This window comes from Aristolochia californica, unplaced genomic scaffold, assembly GCF_029961685.1.
Source record: "Aristolochia californica isolate CCGP_79_NKW_82.1479 unplaced genomic scaffold, dmAriCali1.0.hap1 SCAF_15, whole genome shotgun sequence".
Taxonomy (NCBI): domain Eukaryota; kingdom Viridiplantae; phylum Streptophyta; class Magnoliopsida; order Piperales; family Aristolochiaceae; genus Aristolochia; species Aristolochia californica.
Genome location: NW_027181826.1, coordinates 21,013,678 through 21,036,509, shown reverse-complemented (window position 1 = coordinate 21,036,509; position 22,832 = coordinate 21,013,678). Strand labels below are relative to the sequence as shown.

Below are 22,832 nucleotides of genomic sequence, written 5' to 3'. Positions count from 1 at the left end.
ACACCATCTCATACGCAATATTTTGAAGGTCTCAAATCTTTAGTCTAAAAGTTATGCATAATATATGATATAACCTATGTGATTCCACTACCATCACTTCCAAATATGATAACATTAACCAAATACACTATTAACACAACAATCCCAAATTTCTTCCTCAAAGTAAACACAATGATCTGAGTAAACCCAAAGGCCATAATAACAACACTAAACTTCTCAAACTATGTTTTAGGACTTTGTTTTAATCCATAGATTGCTATATGAAATTTGCATGTTTTACCTCCGATAATTGTTTTTTGTAAACTTCATCATGACGTTCTCCATATAGGAGTATTCTTAACATCAAACTGAAATAAGGGTCATTTCAAATTAACCACTACAAACAAGAGAACTCGAATTGAACTCAGTCTTGCAACCGGGGAGAACATTTCAAAGTAGTCACAAATATGGCCTTGTACCTTTCTAGAGTGCCATTTACATTATACTTATACCATAGAATACCCATTTGAAGGCAACCATGATAGCCTTTGGAGGAGGATCAACAAGTACTCATGTTTTTTTTCTAGACAGTGTATTATTCATTTCATCCTTCACAATAGTAAGCCGTATTGCCACAACATATGATTGAAAAGAAGGAGACAAATCAAGATCAAATAAATGAGAAAAAGTGAAGAAGACTCCAACCAATTCAGATGAAAGTAGTGGGATAGTTCTTTGCAATGACCAGCCAAATGCGGGGACAAGGTCAAGATGATCTACTTTTTTTTAAAAAATAAAAATAAAAATAGTTCTTAAGTTGTAAAAGTGAAGGGACCTGGTTTTTGCTTTGAAACGTTTAAGGTTAAAGAAGAGGGCAAGGATTAGAAGGAAAATTGGAGAGAAATCATTAAGTTGGCAAAGGTATCTTAAATAAGGTGGCCCAGCTTTAGTCTAAAATGTGGGTGTTTTCTTTGCTATTGCTATAAAATATGATGACATGGTTGGTCAATTCACAAAATCTGTTGGGTTTCTTCACATTAGGTGACATTTTGTGTCTCAATTTTCTATTAGTTTAGTGATTAGTTTTTCTTTAATTTATGAAGGTGGATCTTATATGATTTTCAGCAATTTTTTTACTATTTTTTTGGCTTGTATTAATGCTCTTTTAGACCACTAACACATGGAACTTATTATTTCCTAATCTATTGAAGTAGACAGTTAAATTAATTAGTTGAAAGAGCAGCAAGGCCTGGAAAATGAGTTTAAGCCTCATGGGTGGAAAAATATTTCTCCCAATTTCTCTTCTATTATGTTTTCTATGATTTTTATTTTGCTATTTCTCATTTATGTAGAAAGTGATAAAAAATCCAGTTGTTCAGAGATCACTAGTAAAAGAATGCCACTACAAAAATTCACTTCTCCAAAGAACGTTTAAGCCAGATGATGTTAAATGATTCCATCTTCCTTTTCAACCATAACCTAAAAATAAAATAAAATTATTTTCCCTGGTAAGGTACTTCTGTGCATTATGCTTACGATAATGCTTGGGTTCTCACCTAGCTTCAAACTGCATAAACAATGGAAGTCCAACTATCCCAAATATTCTCAGCGAAACTCACTCCATAAAGAGAAATGAAAAATGTTTTCATGCAAGAATAAGCTGTAATATACATTAGCTTTGCATTCAAAGGAGGACGACAACTACATTAACTAAGACACATTTTTCCATACAATTTCCACGCTTGCAAACCTTCTTTCTTCATTCTCAATGGAGAACAATGAAATTACGATATCTAATCTATTCGTTCCCATGCCGCAGCAACCATGCTGGCATGATGCTGTTGCTTTGTGGCCGGGATCTGGCGCTTTCCTCTTCAGTTTCGGGGCCGCTTGCTGGATTGTAACTGTTGCTGCATCACAGAAATGGCTTCATCTGTTCATGACTTGCAGAACAAACTAGGAAGCTCCTATAAGTGTTCTAAGCCTGTTATTGAGTTTCACTGAGGTTTGTTCTAACTTAGCTTAATGTGGCTGAAGCTTAGTTTATGCTATCATGGGGGGTTCATCTTATTGCTGGTGGCTGTTGTTTCTCTAAGGAAATTTCAGTTAAGAATCTTTACCCGATATTCAGCGTTGGTAGCAGGAAGGGCGGCGAAGAAGTTTGATGTTGATTTTGTTGATCCCAGTGAGACTGTTGAGCCCTGGCCATCTTCTCCTTCTCATGAAGCTGTTCCAATTAGTAGTTACTATTGTTTCTCCCATTCAAATGCTATTCGTGCAAGGGAAAAAGTAATCTCAATTCCAGTACCTTTTTCTCAAGCGTGTTGTTATCCTCTCGCAAGGCCTTCTCCTGCATTAATTATCACCTCTTGAATCAATTCTGGGAGAAAAATGCTTCTTCTTCCCCTGCATTACAGGTCCGACCCACCCCTGCCAAAAGAAAAACGGAAGAGCGGATAGGCTCTGCCCGCTGCTCTTCTGCATTTTCCCTGACAGGGGAGGGGGGTGCACCCATTCCTCCATTGATTTGAAGAGTAAAGAGAGAACACAGATTATAAAATACAAAGAAAAGAGTTCTTAGTGGCAGACCTTTTTTTGAAGTTCAGCAATAGAATCATACATGAGCTGGTTCTGCAAGAAAATAGTTTAACTCATGAGAAAACTTCATTAACAAGTCAAATTATATTTTCTCTTGCAATGTCTAAAAGTCCCTCTGTTCAAGATAGAGTTTAACCTAAAATGGAATGAGCGACTGTTGCTTTTGATGATATTTGCATGCACTGAAGGTTGTTAAAGCGAGAGTTCATTTACCTTTTGAGATCTCACATGCTTCAAAGCAGTATCAAGCTGTTGCTCAAGGTACTGAAGCTCTTTCAGACTTAATGAATCAAGATCTTCTCCCATAAAATGTCTGCAGACATCGAGACATTCACATTGTTCAGAATTGTTGAAGGCTGTGTGGCAACTCGGAGCATATAAATGTTTTGTATTACCTATGGCTTTTTTGTAGAGTCTCAACTCTAGCTTTGAGTTTGCCATATTCCAGACACCAACCTCCCTACAGCATGCAAAAAAGGAGGAAAAACTTCATGTTTCGATTCATTTATAGAAATAATCTTTCTTTAGCTTTTGTTAGGAAAAGCTTTAGTTGTATTTTGTATTTTGTTTGGCAACTCTTGCTTTCCATTCATTTGTAGAATAAGAGAGAAAGCTACAACAGAATACCTCGGATTCAGGATCCGTGGCAGTAAGCTGTCGCTCGGCATATGAGTATCTCTCGTATCGCTCCAGAATCCTATCCATACTGTCAGATAATGAAACTCTCTAGTTAAAATGGTGCTGCAAACTGACACATTGTCTGATAGATGTCCATTCACCTCAAGAAAAAGGAAAATATTCAAAAAGAATATAGGATAAAGAAACAAAATCGTTTACAGAATTAGAGTTGCAAGGAAGACCAATCCCTTTCCACTAGAATCAGCTCATTAAAGTTAAAAAAGCTCAACATCAACACATTAAAGTTAAGAAACTGACCATTATCCCAACCAAAATAGTTAGTAGTTGAGCGAGAGGGAACTACTAGAGCAATATACTGGACAACTTGCAGAACAGACAGGTGTGCATCAATATAACCCGAATTATTCCTTTAAGAGTTGTTCCGGAGCTCTAGTAGATGTAAAGTTGAAGAACAAAGATGCTTTCACCCTTGGAAGGCCTCAATGAAGAGTTAAGCAATTCTCTTGCCAGTATTCAATTTGTTAATTTCTGCAGATGTGACGCTTCAGGGACCGTCATAAACCAACTGGTTTCCTGCATCTTAAACCATATCACAGAAATCTCATACCAAGTATTTGATTTTGTATGTAATGGCTGGACAATAATTGATCTTGTCTCGATTTACATCAGGCAACAGAATCTTCGAACAAATATATTGTACAAACTGTTATCATATATAAGGGACAAGATTGTAAATATCTATTTTTCTAAGGGTATTAGTGTAATTTCTGTTTTAAATCTCTTTACCTATGTATCAAACAGAAAATCGGGGAGCACCTTCGATTCTTCGTTTTCGGAAAATAAACATGGATTTCAGAAACTTTGTCATGGTATCAGAGCTTCGTTCTGCGTCCCGATTTTTGTTTTTCCGAGCTTTTTCGGCGCCTTCGGCGGTCTTGGTTCGGTGGTGGAGAAATCGGCTCGGCGTTGTGCTCTCAGAGGTGAGTTATCTTTCCCTCTTTCTCGGTTCTCGATTTGTAGTGGCTTTCGGAGGGTCTTGTGGGTTTTTCTTTTGGACTTTGGAGGTTCCTCTCTCGGCTTTAGCGAATTTCGGCAACTCCTCTCTCGGGCATTTCGGTTTTTTGGTGTTCGACGGGACCATCTTCGTTTTTGGTCTTGGACGGTTTGTTCTTGGTGTTAGACGGGGTCATTGGCTTCGTTTTTTTTTTGTGTGCGACGAGAGCCCACTCCACGACGTTTCTTTTGCTCGGTACACGTGTCGCAGCGTCTGCCGCGACCCTTTTCTACCACTGCAGCCCCTCAAGAGTGGCTCATCTTCTACTGAAGCTGAGTATCGTGCCATGTCTACTGCTTGTTCTGAGATTGTATGGCTACGCGGTCTTCTTGCGGAGCTTGAGTTCCCTCAGACTACTTCTACCCCTCTTCATGCTGACAACACTAGTGCTATTCAGATTGCCACCAACCCTGTTTTCCATGACCACACCAAGCATATTGAGGTTGATTGTCATTCTATCCACGATAGCTTGGATAGTCGGGTGATTTCTCTTCCTCACATTTCTTCGGATCTCCAAGTGGCCGATGTATTCACTAAAGCAATGACTCGGCAACGACATCAATTTTTGGTTGGCAAATTGTTGTTGGTTGATTTCCCAGCATCAATTTGAGGGGGGATGTTATCGTATATAAGGGACAAGATTGTAAATATCTATTTTTCTAAGGGTATTAGTGTAATTTCTGTTTTAAATCTCTATACCTATGTATCGAACAGAAAATTGGGGAGCACCTTCGATTCTTCGTTTTCGGAAAATAAACATGGATTTCGGAAACTTTGTCACAAACTTCACTAGATTTTGAAGACATCAAGATCTTGTCTAGTATACGAAGAACTAATTTGCTTCAATGTCATGACTGAAGTTGCAAGTTATTAACAAAATTCCCATCACTTTAATTTAATTATTTTTTTGAAACAAATAATAATATCTGCAAAATCCTCACCTTATCTGCACCAAGGTAATAATACCTGAAAAACTACATAGGATATCTTAAGCTATAATTTAAAAATCAAATTGAAGAGTTCGACAGAACCTATTGATTCCTGACTTCAACCTTTTTTCTGGTTCCTAGTTTCTTGCTTTTTCAAGAGCATAGCTTTTGACTTGAGAGTATGTTTTTAGTTGATAACTTTCATGCTTAGTCCGAGTGATTTTATAATTTCCTGTCTTCACCCTCTCTAAACTTGATTTGCCTCTACACATTTCATCTGTATCATTCATTGGCTACCGACAGAGTATCCACAATAATAAATCCTACATAAGCTTGATTTTGTCACAATCAATTTAGAAGGCATAAAATAAAAAATGAATAGGATATATTTGATCTGTTTATGGTTAGTCTCGACTAATACTCCTGTTCTCAACATAAGTTATATTTCTATAGATTCAACATATTATTGTTATCTTATTCCTAATATCAAAAGTCAAAACCTTGGTTCACTAAAATACTTGGGTGAGTTAACCAATCCCTTGATATAATGGAAGAGAAATAAGCAATCTAGAGAGTGGCTAAGAGGCTAAATGCACGGGACAGCACTGGCCTCTTTGGAAAAGAAAAGTGGTCATATCAAGTTCCACTTGTCCCCTTGTAGCTTAATAGAAAAGTGAAACTGAATAAAAAGTAACAAAGTCAGACTAAGTGCAATGTAAAAACTCCATTGACTTAATGTAATTTGGGTGCAATGAGCTTCTATTTAAAATAGAGGAAACGAGTAGAATCCAATTACAATTAAACTACCTTATCCAATCACACCCAAGTTTAAACGTTAAAAGATAAATCCTAGAATAATTGAACAACTGAATATAAATAGATGACTAACATAATTAAAATTGTGAGACCTCATCCTATAAGATTCTTATAAGACTCCACCATATTAATTTTGGCTTTGTGAGACTTCTTACTATGAGAGTCATGTAAGACCCTTCTATATCTACTCTTCAACACTCTTCTTTAAGCTTAAGTTTATAACTTCAACTTACTATGAAATGAATTTTTGGTCTTCAACTTCCATTGACTAAAATTTTTTCATAGATGTTAAGTCTTCATAATTTGTTCTCCTCTTTTCTTGAATATTTTAGTCACATAAAATTACTACAACATGTGAAACAAAATATCTCTTTCTTGCACTTCTTCTCTCCATCAAAGCTCCATACACCGGTCAAAATGGTCATAGTATGAAACACACTCCGCTCAATTTTAAAGGCGGAAAAATAACCCAACTTTAGGACTTAACAAAGAGACAAATTACTTTTTAAGGTTAGCCCAAACACAAATCACATCTTGGGTAAAGAGCAAAAGACTTGACTCAAACGGGATGTTGGGCACACTCCTATACTTTTTAGGTAGTGGGTCTAGGCATAACTCTGAAGTGATGAAAACACTGTTATCGTATACAATTTTGATATGTACTTAGGAATTCTAATAGTTTAAGTGGGGGGGGGGGGGGGGGGCATTATTGTAATTTTTTGTAGCTTATCACTTAAGGGACTATATAGAGAAAGGGGAAGGACATAAGGGCACTAGATTTTACCAGAAATCTCTCTTAGTATTATCGATTTCGGAATTTCTTGACATGGTATCAAAGTTGCCATCTGAGTAATCCTTCGACGCTTTCAGTGCTCTCAGAGGTGGGTTATCTTCCCCCTCTTTCTCAGTTCCTCGATTCTCGGTTCTCGTTTGCAGTGGATTTTGGAGGTCCTTGCGGTGTCATCTGGGTTTTGTAGTGGATTTCGGAGGTTTTTGCCCTCGGTTCTCATCTTTGTGGCTTTCGGTGCTTTCTGTGCACGACCTTCCGAGAGTAGCACTGTTTCCTGCTAGTGCTCGATTTGGCAAATATTAAGGTGAACTATTTTTCTTGGAAATTGAAGTTTTTTGGCCTTGTGTACTTAACTCGCAGTTTTTCCCATATAAAACACTGCTGCTCAAGGGGGATGAAGAGACATTTTCTCCTTGGTGGAATCAAGTTATATATATATATATATACTAGTTGAGGTGTGATTTTTTTGTGGATTTCGGCATGGGTTTCTGTCTAGAGAGGTTTTAGTGTCATCTGGATTTTATCATGTCATCTGATAGGTTAGACTCGTTCCCTATTCGTTTCATGGGTAAAAATTACACTACTTTGGAATTTCAGTTTCGTTTATTTGTTATGGGAAAAGAGTTATGGGGTCCAAGGGTAAATCATAATTTTGAGAGAAATCAATAAACTCAAGAAACAATTGATTATACTTAAAATTATGGAAATTATGATTCTCATAAATGATTTTATAAATAAATATTTTAAAATTATTTTTATGATATTTTTCAAAATTATTCTATTTAAAACTTGATGGAATTGGGCCGAGGGGAACCCACATGTTGGTTTTCTATTTTGGATCAAACTTGTTGTTGGGGGACGCCTTAATTACCTAAAGTTTGATTTTGCATTGAAGTTAAAATAGAAAAAAGGAATCCTTGTTAGAGTCAGCTAAGCTAATGGGGAATGGACTCAATATAAGTACATATTGAAGAGGTCACACCAATCGTCAAGTTGACTTTATTTTGTCTCATGAGAGGACGTGCCATCAAGGAGTCAAAAGAGGATTAGTGGATTTCTAGCAAAGAAATAATACTTTTTTTTTTTTTTTTTATAAATTTTTGGGACAAGTATGATTTCTCACAAAAGCTACTGAATCCACATAAAAAATAACCTGGAACACATCCATAAAACGACTGGCACAACAAACAGCAAGTAATTTTGCTTGCACAAGTAAGATGGGGCTCAAATAGATTGGAGTTAGGCCACAAGAACCTCACTGAAACACCCTAATATGTAGTCAACCACTGTAAAAAGCCGAGCTGCCATCCGAGGAACTTAACCTGGGACATTGTTTTAATTTCACAAACACAGTTTGTCAGCCTTACAACGGATTCAAACTACGGTTTCCGTAGGGTCCATTTCTCCTACAGCAACTGTAGGTTCTGGTTCATGGCTCCAAAGGACGAATCTTTATAGCAAATGTGCTTTTTGATGAATTAGATTTAGACCGTCAAGAGACATGAGAATAAGACGGAGATGCAAAAGCTCATATATTATTCATATGCAAAACCATCTAAACAGATGAAAAGTGCAGAGAAGAAGGAAGAATCTGTAACAATTTAAAATATAAATAGTTGATTATGATTATACGTATTCAACTGTAACTGCAATACGTAATACAGTGAAAGTGAAAAAAAATAAAAAAGAGATTCTACAGGGACGATCGGGTTCGTACTAGAATAAAAAAGTGAGGAAAGAAACTAAAAAAAAAATGCGAAAGGAAGTTCTGGATACCGTACAAAATGAGAAACATATCTCTATTAAACTGGAAAGCATTAGTAGTGCTGGAGAGAATGCAGATGAAAAGACTGGCTCGTCTTCCACGGGAGTGCAGTGTCCCAAACACATCTAAGACCCTGATAGTATACGGCCTAAGCTAGGGGAGAAACCACATGATACGGATGACGTCCGGCGAGCTAAACCGGAGCACGGCCTTACGGCAGCAAAGAAAGGGAAGAAAGGGGAGTTGAAGAACCACCGTTGACGGCTTCCATGCAGTGGCGGCAATATATACGTAAAATTATTTTGGGAATAAAGAAAACTGAAAACGCCCCCGAGAACGATAGTTCTCGGATCCATAACGTGGTCGACGAAAATATGGAAAAATATGTACATTAAACAACGGCAACTATCTTAAAAGACATTTTGTAAGAACATAAGATATTCAGAAATAGAAAACCGTACTTTTTTAGACCGTTGAGAAAAAGCGTAGCCATTCGTTAATCCAGAAGTGTCAACAAAGGTCCGAACGATCGTCGAATTCTAAAACACCAAAAAAATCAATACAATCTATACACTGTTTACCCTAAGCCGTAGAGAATAAGCGATAGCAACTTCTCGGATCCACCAAAAATCACATAATCCTACTTCCAATCTCATAAAAATCCAGCCATTTCGACAAATGCAGCGACCAGAACTCACAATCCATTCAGATTTAATCACCACGAGCAGGAGTAAAAATAATTTTGAGAAAACGTAGCAAAGAAAGCCAAAAACAGCAAATAGAGAAATTTAAAAAAAAAAAAGGATTTCGTACCCGGAATCAGTGGCATACTCACAGAGCTTCCCTCTGTTGGAGAAGACGATGAGCGCGACTTCCGCATCGCACAAGACGGAGATCTCATGAGCTTTTTTGAGCAAACCGTTCCTCCGCTTAGAGAACGTCACCTGCCTGTTGATCTTGTTCTCGATCCTCTTCAGCTGAACTCTCCCTCTTCCCATCTCAAAAATGGCTAATCCGAAACTCCGCGGAAAGAACAGCGAAAACGACCTGATTAAAATCTTTCTCCGGAGAAGAAGAGAAATCCTAGATTGAACTGAATTCGGCCTTGCTTACTCGTTTTTGCCGTTTGAGGAGAGAAGGGGACTGGAAGTCGGCGTCTGCGTGTTTATAGTAAGCTGCGAAAACCAGACATGGCCAAGAAAGCGGTTTGACAAAACCATGCCTGTTTCGGCTGTTACGTTGTCGATTGCTCATTGGCCAGTTTTCCTAACAGTCGTTAACAGTGGGCCCCTTTGCAGGGAACATTCGTACAAACATTGTGGAGTTACTGCTGGTTCCTTCAACTCATGACGGCGGGGAGGGAATTGCGGGGGCAGAGAACTGAAACTACGTAATAAACCCTTGGTCGAAACAAATAACGACACTACCACTCTCTTCACTTCTCTGATGTTTTCGGGTGGCTAGAACGGTAATTATGAAGAAAAAGGAGTGGCTAAACGGGGAGGAGGGGGTGACCGGTGACAGTCGGTGAGGCGGTGAGTCAGTTTATCTATCTGTCTCCAGAGTCCTGAAAGGGAAAGGCGGAGGGGCCACGGGTTATGCGGAGAGCAGAATTTAACTTCCATTAAGGGAAACGCATTTACGGCAAGTAGCTAAGAATCTGCAGAGATGCCAAATGGAAGTCGTTTCCACTTTAGCGTACGAGATTCCAGAGGTGGGCCCGCTTGGATCACTGTCATCCACTTTAAAACTGTACGCGACGATTGGGTAAATATAGGGACTTATTTTTAAGTGTTAGAGTTTATATATAATTAAAATAAAAAAAAATAAAAATAAATCCAACGAAGGAGGGTCTAAATCAGGCATCACCACAAGCTTGTGTTTCCCCATAAATGGCATCCCTGCGTCCATTTGTGAGAAGCAGTGAAAGTTCCAGAATGGGAGGGGATTCCTTGAACAAGAAAGTGGCTAAGTAGAGAATATTTTGTACAAAGAAGATAAAATTGAATTTATTTTTTTTTCCTGGGGAGAAGGAAAACCAGAAATGGGTATTCCCAGAATGGAGTGTTTTCAATCCTGGGACTGTCAAAAATTGCTTTTGGAGGGTTATCATATGAGCCTCGAATCATTCCTTTCATTGTCTGCACACATCACTCCTTACGTAAGAGCCTTCTTTTTATATTTGTTGGTTTCGGTGTCGGTCCATGTACCAAAAAAATAAATTATTATTATATGTAATTTGATTTTTATAAAAAAATTAATTAATCATCAACTAACTATATAATAATTATATTTTCTTTGTATATGTATGTATTTTAATTAATTTTTTAAATATAATGTAATATATTATATTTACTATTAAATAATTAAACCAATTATTTTTTAAAAAGAGACTCTTGTCACCATGGTCAAAAGATTGATGAAGATGAAGCGTTCTTGAGCATTACCTCCTATCTTTGGAAGGAGAACATAGGAATTGGGAGGTGGAATTTCATATTTCATCATTCTTTGAAAGGAAGAGTGTCCTACTTTCCTTGGATGGGTAAAGTAAATTCTACTCTATCTTTACATGTGCACTAACACCATTTTGTCACGTAGGTAGATAGAGTTCAAATTCCACTCCAACTTTTCAAGTGCACTAATAATTCCGTCAAAACTTTAGAATTTATAAGTTTGGCACATAAAACTTGTTATAAAAATGTAAATGACATAGATAAGACTCGAACTAGAAGTTTCATAGATATATAGTAACCTCACCAAAAAAAAAACTAAAAAATAAATCACATATAAAATGTGAATTTGGAGTCTTGTTGTGCAACCATGATCATAAAACCACAAAAGGGGGTGCACCTCAAATCCAATGGTGGAAAGAGGTTTTGCCACCCTACATCTTGCTCTCCTCTTGAAGGAGAGGGAGGGCATGACATTGAAAGGGGTCATCACCCGTCTCCTCCCTCTTGATTTTAACTCTTGACAACGGGAAAAGGGTTCTTCAGTGTTGCATGACAACAAGGAGTGATTGGTCCAAGTCAGCTAGGTTTTAGTTAATACTCGAGTTTCATCGAGTATTAACCCAGATGATGGATTGGATTCAATAGTTTGATCTTAGTTTTATTGATAAGGGATTAATATAATCCCTTCAATTATCAGATAAAATCTCATTTTATTTATCTTCTCATTTAAAACTTATCGTTTCAGATTGGAAACATATAAATACCACCCTTAATCAATGAAAGGAGTGTGGTTCAGTTCAATATCTAATATTTATAACACCAATATGGATCTCTTTGTAAGTTTTAATATTAGTTGATTAGTAAATAATTATTTTAATTTAAAACACTTCGAATACTTCCAATCTTGTAATCGTGATTGAAGTCAGTTTCCGAATGTGACTTTCTCTTTATGTGAGTAGCAAGAGAGAAATAAAGCAAAAAGTAAAAAGAAGAAAGTAGATGGTCTTTTTCTTTTAAAAAGACCATCTACTTGAGTTGCTTGAAATGACACGTGAGAGTTGAGTTGCTTTGTTTTTGTATATGATAAACTGAATCATACACTTAGGGTCTCTTTGGAATCCCTAGAAAAGAATAAAATAGAAAAAAAATGAGAATTTGACCATTATTATTCCCAAAAACAGTTAGTGAAAAAGATATAATTTAAGAGTTCGTTACATTTCTTTCTGATGTACATACTCCCTTAGTATGTGTGTGCCAGCACAATCTAAACAATCTTTGACATTGGAACATATTTTACAAACACTTGGATGGGTAGTCACATTCCATCAAAATAGTATACTATAAAAAAAAATGATTGCATGACATAACAATTTTATCATTAATGTGTAGTTTGACCAATCCTTTTATCATGTCGATTAGTATGTTTGTTATTCTCATGTTATGCTCATATTCTTGGGTTGTTTGTTGTATTAAGTATCAATTACTTATTAAAATTAACTAATTAAACTAACATAAGTAACTGAATAACGTAATAAACAAAGTGATTAAGTAACCAATTATGTACTAAATAACTAATTAAATAAAGTGACTAATATTAAGTAACTACTCTTCGGTAACTATGTCGAGTAACTAATATTAATTGTGGTTGAGTAACTATATTTAATTATTTAATTTTTAATGTTAAACAACTAAAATCATTAACCAATATTAAGTAACAAAGTTGAATATTTTTTTAAAATTAAATTAAATTACCCCTGTATTTATATAAGTCATTCTATTTTTTTAATTAAAATAAAAAATTAATTTCATAAAAAGTGCAATTTTATTCACTTATATTGAGACATAAATCTGAGTATATTTGTTTAATTGTAATTTAGTTGAGTATATTTAATTGAGTAATTAAATAACTCATTTGGTTGCACTTAAGTTAATGACTAAGGTATAGTGTTATTTAGAATTTAAATATATTTAATGTTAGTTTAATTAATAAATTATTTATTTATTTAATTAAAAAAAATATATATATATATATTAAAATAATCTATGTAATAATTTTAAAGAATATAACTTATTTCTCAATGATTTTTCTTTGTTCTGCTAATAATTCACAATTCTCAATGAAATAAATATCTTGCTTGTTAAGTTGTGGAGACTAATTCACAATATATTGACTGTTGTTTCAGGGCAGTTTGGTGATTCCACTCTTGTATTGCCGTTGCCCTAAGCTTCTCTTTATATTTGGGGCGCCGCTATTAGGGTTTATTACCGGAGAAGGATCTTAAATTGCGACCCGAGTGAGGTTAGAGAAAAACACTTGTGAGTGAGTGTGGTTTTTATTCTAAACTATTTCATCTTCATAGTGGATTACTGCAACGGCATAAGACAGGATCTAGTTTCACCTTAGGGCGAACCTGTATAAATCTTATGTTATAATTTCTTGTTTGTTTTTTTCTTCTTTTGTGATTATTGTTATTACTTTCGTTAGTTTGGAATTAAGGTGTCTAATTCCTAACATTGCTAACAAATATTAAGAAATATGTTTATGTATTAAAATAAAAATATATGTTATTTTTTGGTTAATTTTTTTTTTGCTGCTATTATGCTACGTCTCAGTAAATTTAAACGTTGTTGTCAAATATTCACTAATTTATTTATGAAATAAAATAACTAATATAATTTATTTCTTGATGATTTTTCCTTTATCGCTAACAGAATGTATTTCTCGGCTAAATTCAAAATTATTGCCAAATATAAGAAATATATTAACATAATATAATAAAAGATAAATTATTTACCAAGGAAAGTTTTTTCCACTAATATGCTAATTATTATGATATGCATTTATGAAGTCAAATAACAATTTTAGTTATTTCTAGGTAATTATTATAATAGGGAGTTAGAAATAGAGTTAATTAGGGTTTGATATAATTTCATTAAGGTTTAATTAGGATTAAAATTAGGGTTAAGGGCCGAGGAAATGCATTTTAATGATCTTTACCCATTTATATCCCTAACCCCATTTCCATTTTTTTAAAAAGATTTCCCACATCAAATCTATACTAATACATCCACTTGTTAGCAATTATTCAATATTAAATTCAATTAGTTGATGAGAAGGCATATTCATTCCAAATAGTAATATATTAATTAGTAGTAAATCAAAATTGATTAATATACACAACAAGTTAAATTAGTAAGAAAATTTGGCACTTCTATGTCCATGGCAAAGGGTTGCAAAATGTGATTCGGACACTAATCCATATTCAGTCATGGACATAGATCTAGACATGAATCCAACCCTATCTATATTAAAATATATGTATTTGAAATAAAATAAATAAATTTATTTATTTAATTTAAATAAATTAACTTAATTTAAGTTATTTCTTGATATATTTATTTTGTCGTTAAATGTTACATTTCTTTACGAAATTTAAATTTTACTTCTAATAAATTCTTTTTTGGTGTAAAAAACATTTTTGTCAAATATATGTGTTTCACAGTTAGTGACAAAAACATATTTACCAACTAAAAATATTTTCTGCTAGAAATTCTAGATTCTTGCCATTTTGCGGGAAGGTTTTCTTCGACAAAATTTTAATTTCATTGACGGAAAACACTTCCCTTGACGGAAAAAATTTCAACACTAAGAGTTCCTAATTTTTAGTGGAAATTTTTTTTTTTTTGTCGTTGATTATAATATGTGTTAGCAAAATTAATCTTACTGATAAAATTCATCGTATTAAGTCAATTTTCTTGTAGTGGATGTAGGGTTAGAGTTAAGATTACGATTAAGGTTGGGGTTTAGGGTTAAGGTTAGTGAGTTTAAAGTCAAGGTTAGGATTAGGATTTAGATAAGCTTTAATATGGTTTAATTAGGAATACGATTTAGGGTTTAGGGATGTCGGAAATGCTCCTTCATGATTCTTACATATTTAGAACCCTAACTTCATTTCCAAATTTTTTAGAAGATTACCAACAAAATATGCAAATTTATGCTAACAAAAAGAAATACTTAAAACCAAAGATACTAGGCACTTGACATGAACCCCATGATGCATGAGGCAATTATCGAATATTAAATTTAATTAATTGATATCAATTGATTAATAGACAATTATAAACCACAAGGTAAATTCATTCCAAAATATTAATTATTAATTTTCAGTTAAACAAAATTTATTCCTTAATACCAAAATCTGATTTGAACAACGATCATGGATGTGGACTCGAGAACGACCATAGACTAGGTTTGAAACCATGGATCTGGACTCGAATATGGACCTGAATCACATTGGGGGATCCGGACCTCGTTCCTGACCTCCCGCCCGCCCATTCCATGAAACAACAATTTACATTTTAATAAAAATAAATAAAGAAAACCTTAGAGCAACACAAAAGGGCACGACAGGGAACGACACGGCGGGTGGAGTGCAGCGGGGGCATAGCAGCACTGTGGTAGTGCGTTGGAAGATGCAACAGGGAGTGGCGATGCCCAGCAAGGCACAGGACTTGGCGAAGGAAGGAGTGGAAGCTGGGGTGGTAGATGAGAGGATTTGATAAAAAACCACCACAATCCGAAGGTGGAGTTGATGATCAATTTATAAGCTTTACAGTTCCATATACAGAATATTACAATCAATTTAGAATGGAAATTATATAAAGAATTAGCCTGTAATCAGGGCTAATTATCCTCAACGGTTGTACAGAATTAGAGCATTGAATCAAGGCGAGATATCTTTAACAGTATCTTCAACACCCCCCCTCAAGCGAAGCATCGGATTGGAACGAACGTGAAGCTTGGATCGAAAAAATTCAAAAAGAGGGCGAGAAACACTTTTGGTGAAGATATCAGCAACCTGTAGATGAGAGGGCACAAACTGGGTGCGAAGTTTGCCAGCGACAACAAGTTCCCGAAGAAAATGGTAATCTAATTCAACATGTTTGGCCCCGCTTGTGGGAAACAGGATTGGAGCTTAAGAAGATAGCACTTTTGTTGTCGCATAAGAGCAGGGGTGGTTGTGGAACTGGGACCTTGAGATCATGCAAAAGATGCGTAAGCCAAAGAAGTTCAGCAGCGGTCATAGCTAGAGCGCGATACTCAGATTCACAACTGGAGCGGGAGACAGTGGGTTGCTTCTTTGCACTCCAAGAAACGAGATTGTTACCAAAATAAATGGAGTAGCCTGATGTGGAACGACGAGTATCGGGGCAGCCAGCCCAGTCAGCATCCGAATAAGCGACTAGCGCACTGGGAACAGTGGATGGACGAAAACTAAGGCCAAAATGGAGAGTGCCCTTAACATAGCGAAGAATACGTTTAACAGCAAGAAAATGATTTTCAGTAGGGGCGTGCAAAAATTGGCTGACAGAATTAACAGCATGAGCAATATCTGGGCGCGAAATGGTCAAATATTGAAGAGCGCCAACCAGAGACCGATAGAGAGTAGGATCAGAGAAAGGAGAACCATCAGCAGACAAGTGTTGGGAAACAACCATGGGAGTCTGAACAGGTTTGCTATCAAGCAACTGAGCGCGAGTGAGAATATCCCGAGCATATTTTAACTGACTGATAAATAGACCATTAGAAGTGGGCGAAGCTTCAAGACCAAGAAAGTAGCTGAGGGAGCCCAAATCCTTGGTAGCAAACTCAGAATGAAGCTTATGAGTAAAGCTGTCAAGCAGAGATGGATTATTGCCAGTAACAATAATGTCATCAACATAAAGAAGCAAATATATAAGGCTAGAGTGTTGATGAAAGACAAAGAGCGAGGTGTTGGCGCGGCTGCAAGAAAACCCAAGTGTGAGAAGAAAGGAGCTGAAATGCTGAAACCAGGCACGAGGCGCTTGCTTGAGGCCATAGAGAGCTTTCTTTAACAGACAAACATGAGTGGGAAAACGAGGATCAATATACCCAGGAGGTTGGTTCATATAAACATGTTCAGAAAGGTTGCCATTGAGGAAGGCATTCTTGACATCTAGTTGCCGAAGAGGCCATTTATTGGTAACAACAAGAGAAAGCACAACACGGACAGTAGTAGCTTTGACAACCGGACTGAAAGTGTCAGTGTAATCGAGACCAGGTACCTGAGTATAACCTTTGGCAACAAGGCGAGCTTTGAGACGCTCGACAGAACCATCCGTCAAATATTTAGTGCAAAACACCCATTTAGAGCCCACTATGTTGGTGTTGAGAGGACGAGGAACCAAAATCCAAGTGCCATTTTGTTGCAAAGCCTGAACTTCTTCATCCATGGCAGCAAGCCAAGCAGGATTCTTAGCAGCAGATTTGAATCCTTTGGGCTCAGTAGAAGTAAGAAGAGCCGAAAGAAGTCCAGAAGAGCCCAAGACACTGAGATGTGCTGGATGGCGAGGCTTGAAAATACCAACTTTAGCGCGGGTAATCATAGGATGAGAGCCCAAGGGAGAAGGCGGATGAGCAGCAGTCTCAATAGAAGGCGGACTAGAGACCGAAGATGGCAAAGAAGCACCTGCAAGAGAATTATCAACCTGCACAGACTCATCCAAAGGGTCAGAACAAATATTACATGGGGAGGAGCTGGATTGAGGAATGTGCAGGAAATGGGGAGGAGAGGAAGGGGTGTGTGGCTCAATATGATGAAGACGAGGTTTCAAGAAATTGGATATGTGAAGTGAAGAAAGTGGTTGGGCCTAAGAGCTAGGGATTGTAGGAAAGTGAGTTTCATCAAATTGAGCATGACGGGTGATATATAGCCGAGAGGTGAGAGGATCAAGACAACGAAATCCTTTGTGAGAGGGACTATAACCTAAGAAAAGACAGGGAACACTACGGGGTGAAAGTTTGTGAGGCATGTAATCACGCAAGCAAGGATAAACACGACAACCGAAAGGATGAAAATTTTCATAAGTCGGAGAGTAGCTGTATAAAAGGTCAAAGGGTGACTTACCTCCAAGAAGCGGAGTGGGCAACCGGTTGATGATATAAACTGCAGTGCTGAAAGCGTCAACCCATAAGTGAGAAGGAAGATGAGAGTGGAAGAGAAGTGCTAAGCCAGTCTCAGTTAGATGACGATGTTTTCTTTCAGCGCGACCATTTTGAGCAGGAGTATATGGGCAAGAGAGTTGATGATGAATGCCAGAAGAACGTAGATGGGCTTTGAAGCAATTACTAGTAAATTCGGCACCACCATCACTTTGAAAAATCTTGATACGAGTGGAATATTGGGTTTCCACAAATTTTTGAAATTGAAGAAAAATATCAAAGAAATCAGATTTAAATTTCAGAGGATAAAACCAGGTGAATCGGGAATAATCATCAATAAAAATGACATAGTAGAGAAAACCCGATGTTGATTTGGCTGGGGAAGGACCCCAAAGATCGCAATGAATGAGATCTAACACATGAGACGTCTTGCGTTCATTTTGAGAATAAGGCAAACGATGATTTTTAGCAAGTTGGCAGGTACTACATAGTTTGGGAGAAGGCAATAAAGACGTTAGAGAAAGATGTCCTTTTTTATTTAAAAATGAAATAACAGAGTGATTCACATGACCAAGACGAGCATGCCATAAATCATATGAAGCACGTAGAGATTTATTGCGAAGAACAGAAAGAAAAGCAGAGTTGCCGCGCTCCAGCACATAAAGCCCTCCATCTCTTTTACCGGTTGCCACCACTCTTCCTGTTTGACGATTCTGAATAGTGAAAGAAGCATTATTAAATGTAACAGAGAGGGGAAAATCAGAAGTTAATTTGCTAATGGAAAGAAGATTTTTTGTGAGATGAGGAACACCCAAAACATCTAATAAGTGAATATTTGGAACAGGAGAAAAGGTACCAGTGTGGGTAATGGGTAGAGATGCACCATTTCCTACAATCACAGAGTCCTTACCCGTGTAATTTTTGGACTGATCCAAAGTAGATGGATCGGTGGTCATATGGGCGGAAGCCCCAGTGTCCAAAAACCAGTCAGCAGCCTCGGATCTGGAGAGAGAACAAGATGTGTTGAAGGCTTCAGCAAGATGAGCCGAAGAGTCAGTCTGAGCATACCGCTGATTGCAACGATCAGCATAATGGCCCTCCATGCGACAAATTTGGCAGCGGGGTGGACGACGACCCTGACCAAAGTGGGTGCGTCCTCGTTGGAAGAGTTGCAGCCGTGGGAATGAGTACGACCTCGGTGGTTACCACGGGAAGCAGTAGAAGTTCCATGGGTATTGGTACGACTGCGATTAGTGGCTGTGAACGCTGCAGTGGTGGCAGACGGCTCAAGGGACCACTGGAACAACTCAAAATTTTCTGCTTTAGAAACTAAATCTGCAAAATAGGGGAGAGTGGTGAGAGCCATCTGAGTGGTAGAAAAACTGGAAAACTCAGCGCCGAGGCCACGAAGGAACCAATGCACTTTGTCAATATCCTCGACAGGTCTACCAATGGCATGGAGCTGGTCACAGAGGGCTTTAAAAGTACGAGCGTACTCAGCAACTGGTTTGGTGCCGCGTTTCATCAGTTGCAAATCATCCTTGAGTCGTAGTTCACGAGCTTTCGAATGATGGCTGAAGGTATTCTCCAACGCAACCCAAACATCACGGGAAGTGGAGAGGCCAACAACAGCAGCCATGGCTTCCTCTGTGAGAGAGGATAGCAGTAAACTGAGAAGTCTTTGATCGGCTGATTTCCATGCAAGAAATGTGGGTTGAGTGTGGTAGAGGTGGCTGGTGCAAATCGAGGTGGCGGGACAAGAGTACCATCGACGTACACTAACAGTTCTTGACTCTCAAGGAGAGGAAGAAATTGGCTTTTCCAGAGAAGATAATTAGAGGAAGAAAGCTTGATGGTGATCATGTGGATTAGAGTGTTAAAAGGGAGAAGATGAGAAGAAGATTCGGAAGCCATGGGAGAAGCCGAGCGATTTTTTTTTTTTTTTTTTTTTAACTTTGATTTTGACTTTGACTATAACTATGATGTTGAATTTAATCAAAGAGGTAAGAGAGGAAAGAAGCAGCGAAGCGGAAAGAAAAAAAAAATTTTGGGCAAAGTGGCGAAACGAACAAACGTGGATGAAGCAGCGAAGCGAGAAAAAAAGGAAAACAAAAAAGTTGGGCAAAACGACAAAGCGAATAAATGTGGACGAAGCAACGAAGCAAAGAAAAATAAATTTGGACGAAGAAGGATACGAAGGATGATAGCTGACTTACTAGGAGGCGCGGCGACGTCTTCTGTAAAAACCGATGCGAGAAACAGCAAAGCCGAAAATCGGTGAAGGAGAAACCGACAATCGGCGATCGGACAACGATCGATGGTAGATTGGTTCGCGTTCGGCTGGAGGTTCGCGTCGGATAGCAGTGAGCAGACGACGAACAGGGGAGATGAACAACGACAGGATGCACCGCCACTGGCTCAGCCAAGAAAGCGAAGTTGTCATCTTTCTGCAACGGCGACGATGACAGAGACGATGAACAGGGACGCCGTGAAAATAAAATAAAGAGGTATTGAAACTCGGTGGAGAGAAAAAGAAAAATTTAGAATAGCTCGGCAGAGACAGGGTAGAACGCCTGCTCTGATACCATGAGAGGATTTGATAAAAAACCACCACAATCTGAAGGTGGAGTTGATGATCAATTTATAAGCTTTACAATTCCATATACAGAATATTACAATCAATTTAGAATGGAAATTATACAAAGAATTAGCCTGTAATCAGGGCTAATTATCCTCAACGGTTATACAGAATTAGAGCCTTGAATCAAGGCGAGATATCTTTAACAGTATCTTCAACAGTAGAGAGAAGAAAAAAGGGGAGAGAGAATGGCATGATAGCAGCAACAGAGAGGAGAAAAAAAGAAGAATGAGAGGAGAGGCGAAGAGTTAGTCTCGATCCTTTTTACCTGCTAAGGGTTACCTTCCATTGAGAAATGAGTAAAAACTTACAGAAAAAAAAAAAAAACTCTCTGAACTACTTCATTCAAAAGCTAAACCCAACCAGGCAAGGAGCTCGAAATCTCAAACAAAGCAATTGTTGGAATATTTATTTGTATTGACCGGGTCAATCCTTGTATAAGATCCGTGGGATTACTTTCCTAACAGGTTCGAGCTTTTTAGCGCAATGATTTCAACAGTAATAACCTATTAACGGGCGGCTAAAAGCTTAATCAAACCTTGGTATCATGATGCGACATAACTGACCTCTTTGCATCACCACCGCAAAAATGGGCGAAGCAAAACTTTCAAAGATGCCCATCTTGTGCAGTCGAAAGAAACGCCATGAACATGTCCAGGATAAGTAATTGAAGATAATAACTTGAGTTTGAAAGTGTTCCACCTTGACAATCTTCCACATCTGTGCCCCAGGTGGAAGACAGAAAAGACACCTTGCCCAGAAACTGAAGGCAGTGGGAGTGTTAAACACAGTAAAAAATGGACGAGTTGAAAGATTTGATGATGAATGGGTTTCTTGCAGATATTAGGTCCAAAAAGGGCCAATAAGGAAGGATTCTTTCAGTGGTTAATTCAACAAAAAGATGGTTTATCCAAATCAAATCAAGATGGGTTACCTTCAAAGGCAAGATGCTTTCAAAAATAAAGAATTAAGAAGCTATACGCATCAAACCCATATGATAAGTGATGGAGTTACTAGATAAAATAAAGCTCTTGAACAGTTACAGGCAGAAGGTTTTCTCCCAGATGCATGCACAGATCAGAGATTAGTGGAATCTTGTCTTTTGACGACGTTGAGAAGGTGATGTTTAGATGATAAGTGAGTTACATGTCACAGCTTTACTGTCCTGATTTGACTTATTGCTAACATGTGGTCACACGTCAAGGGTTTGGGAATCTTAAAAGCTAAGAACTGGTGGGTGATGAAGGAGCTTTGGAAGACCAGATTCGTCCTTGGACTTGTTCTTAAAGTGGTTCCAAAGGGATTAATATGAATAAGCTATGGTGAAGTCAGTTGCATGCATCCGATTCTCTCTTTTCTTTCCATAAATGGTCCCAGTGAAGATTTTATCTATGCAAAGTGGAGTCAAACACTGATGAGTTCTGATGTAGTCTTTCCCAAGGCCCCTTTCCAATTTAGCAACCATAGAGCTTTTGTTATTCTTTAACCTCTTTAGTTTAGGCTGTGTTTGGAACACAAAAAGGAAAAGAAAAGGTTTATTTTCTCTTGTTTGGATGCCCATGAAAAATGAGAGAGAAAATAGAAGAGAAATATAACTTCTTTTGTTTGGATACACGTGAAAAATAAAAATGAAAATGAAATAGTAATATTTTAAAATTTTGATGATTAATTTTTTTTTAAAGTTTCTATATCTTTTCTTTTCTCCCCCAGATTTCATCATTTTGTGAGAGAAAATTTATTAACTAAGGCTATGTTTGGTACACAGAAAGTGGATAGAAAAGAAAAGGAAGAGAAAAGAAAGAGAAGAGAAAAGAAAAGAGGTTTGTTTTCTCTTGTTTTTATACAGGTGAAAAATGAAAAAAAGCAAATAAAATTAGTAATATTTTAAAATTTTCTCTCAATGATTCTCTGCTCCCAAACAACATAAAATACTTTTTTATTTTCTTTACTTTTATTTTTTGTGGTTCCAAACAAGCCCTTAAAGATGAAAATATGAGTAACCTCACAAATATCGTTTCTACGTGGAACTCCACATAAGAGTGGCCCGACCTCTCTTATTTGTCCACAAGGGAGGGGCCTCCTCATCCCCTTCTTTGCACATGTAGAGAGGATCACTCCTCTTTGCATAGCTGAAGTTTTCTCTCAATTACGAAAGGTTTATTCGCCAATTACTAGACATATTTCCAACCCCACTTCTGGGAGTTATT

The 22,832-nt window shown here is 37.3% G+C and overlaps 1 protein-coding gene across 1 annotated transcript; it reads right to left on the bottom strand.

Moving 5' to 3' along the window:
* Positions 1 to 1,423: 1,423 nt before the first annotated feature.
* On the bottom strand, positions 1,424 to 9,743 carry LOC137951486 (agamous-like MADS-box protein AP1). The gene is made up of 8 exons (XM_068798166.1): positions 9,384 to 9,743; positions 3,205 to 3,283; positions 2,973 to 3,037; positions 2,791 to 2,890; positions 2,569 to 2,610; positions 2,288 to 2,329; positions 2,100 to 2,206; positions 1,424 to 1,889 (listed from the first exon to the last, which is right to left on the bottom strand). Exons 1-8 carry the CDS (start codon positions 9,566 to 9,568, stop codon positions 1,778 to 1,780), a joined length of 732 nt encoding a protein of 243 aa, XP_068654267.1. The 5' UTR covers positions 9,569 to 9,743; the 3' UTR covers positions 1,424 to 1,777.
* Between the last annotated feature and the right edge of the window lie 13,089 nt (positions 9,744 to 22,832).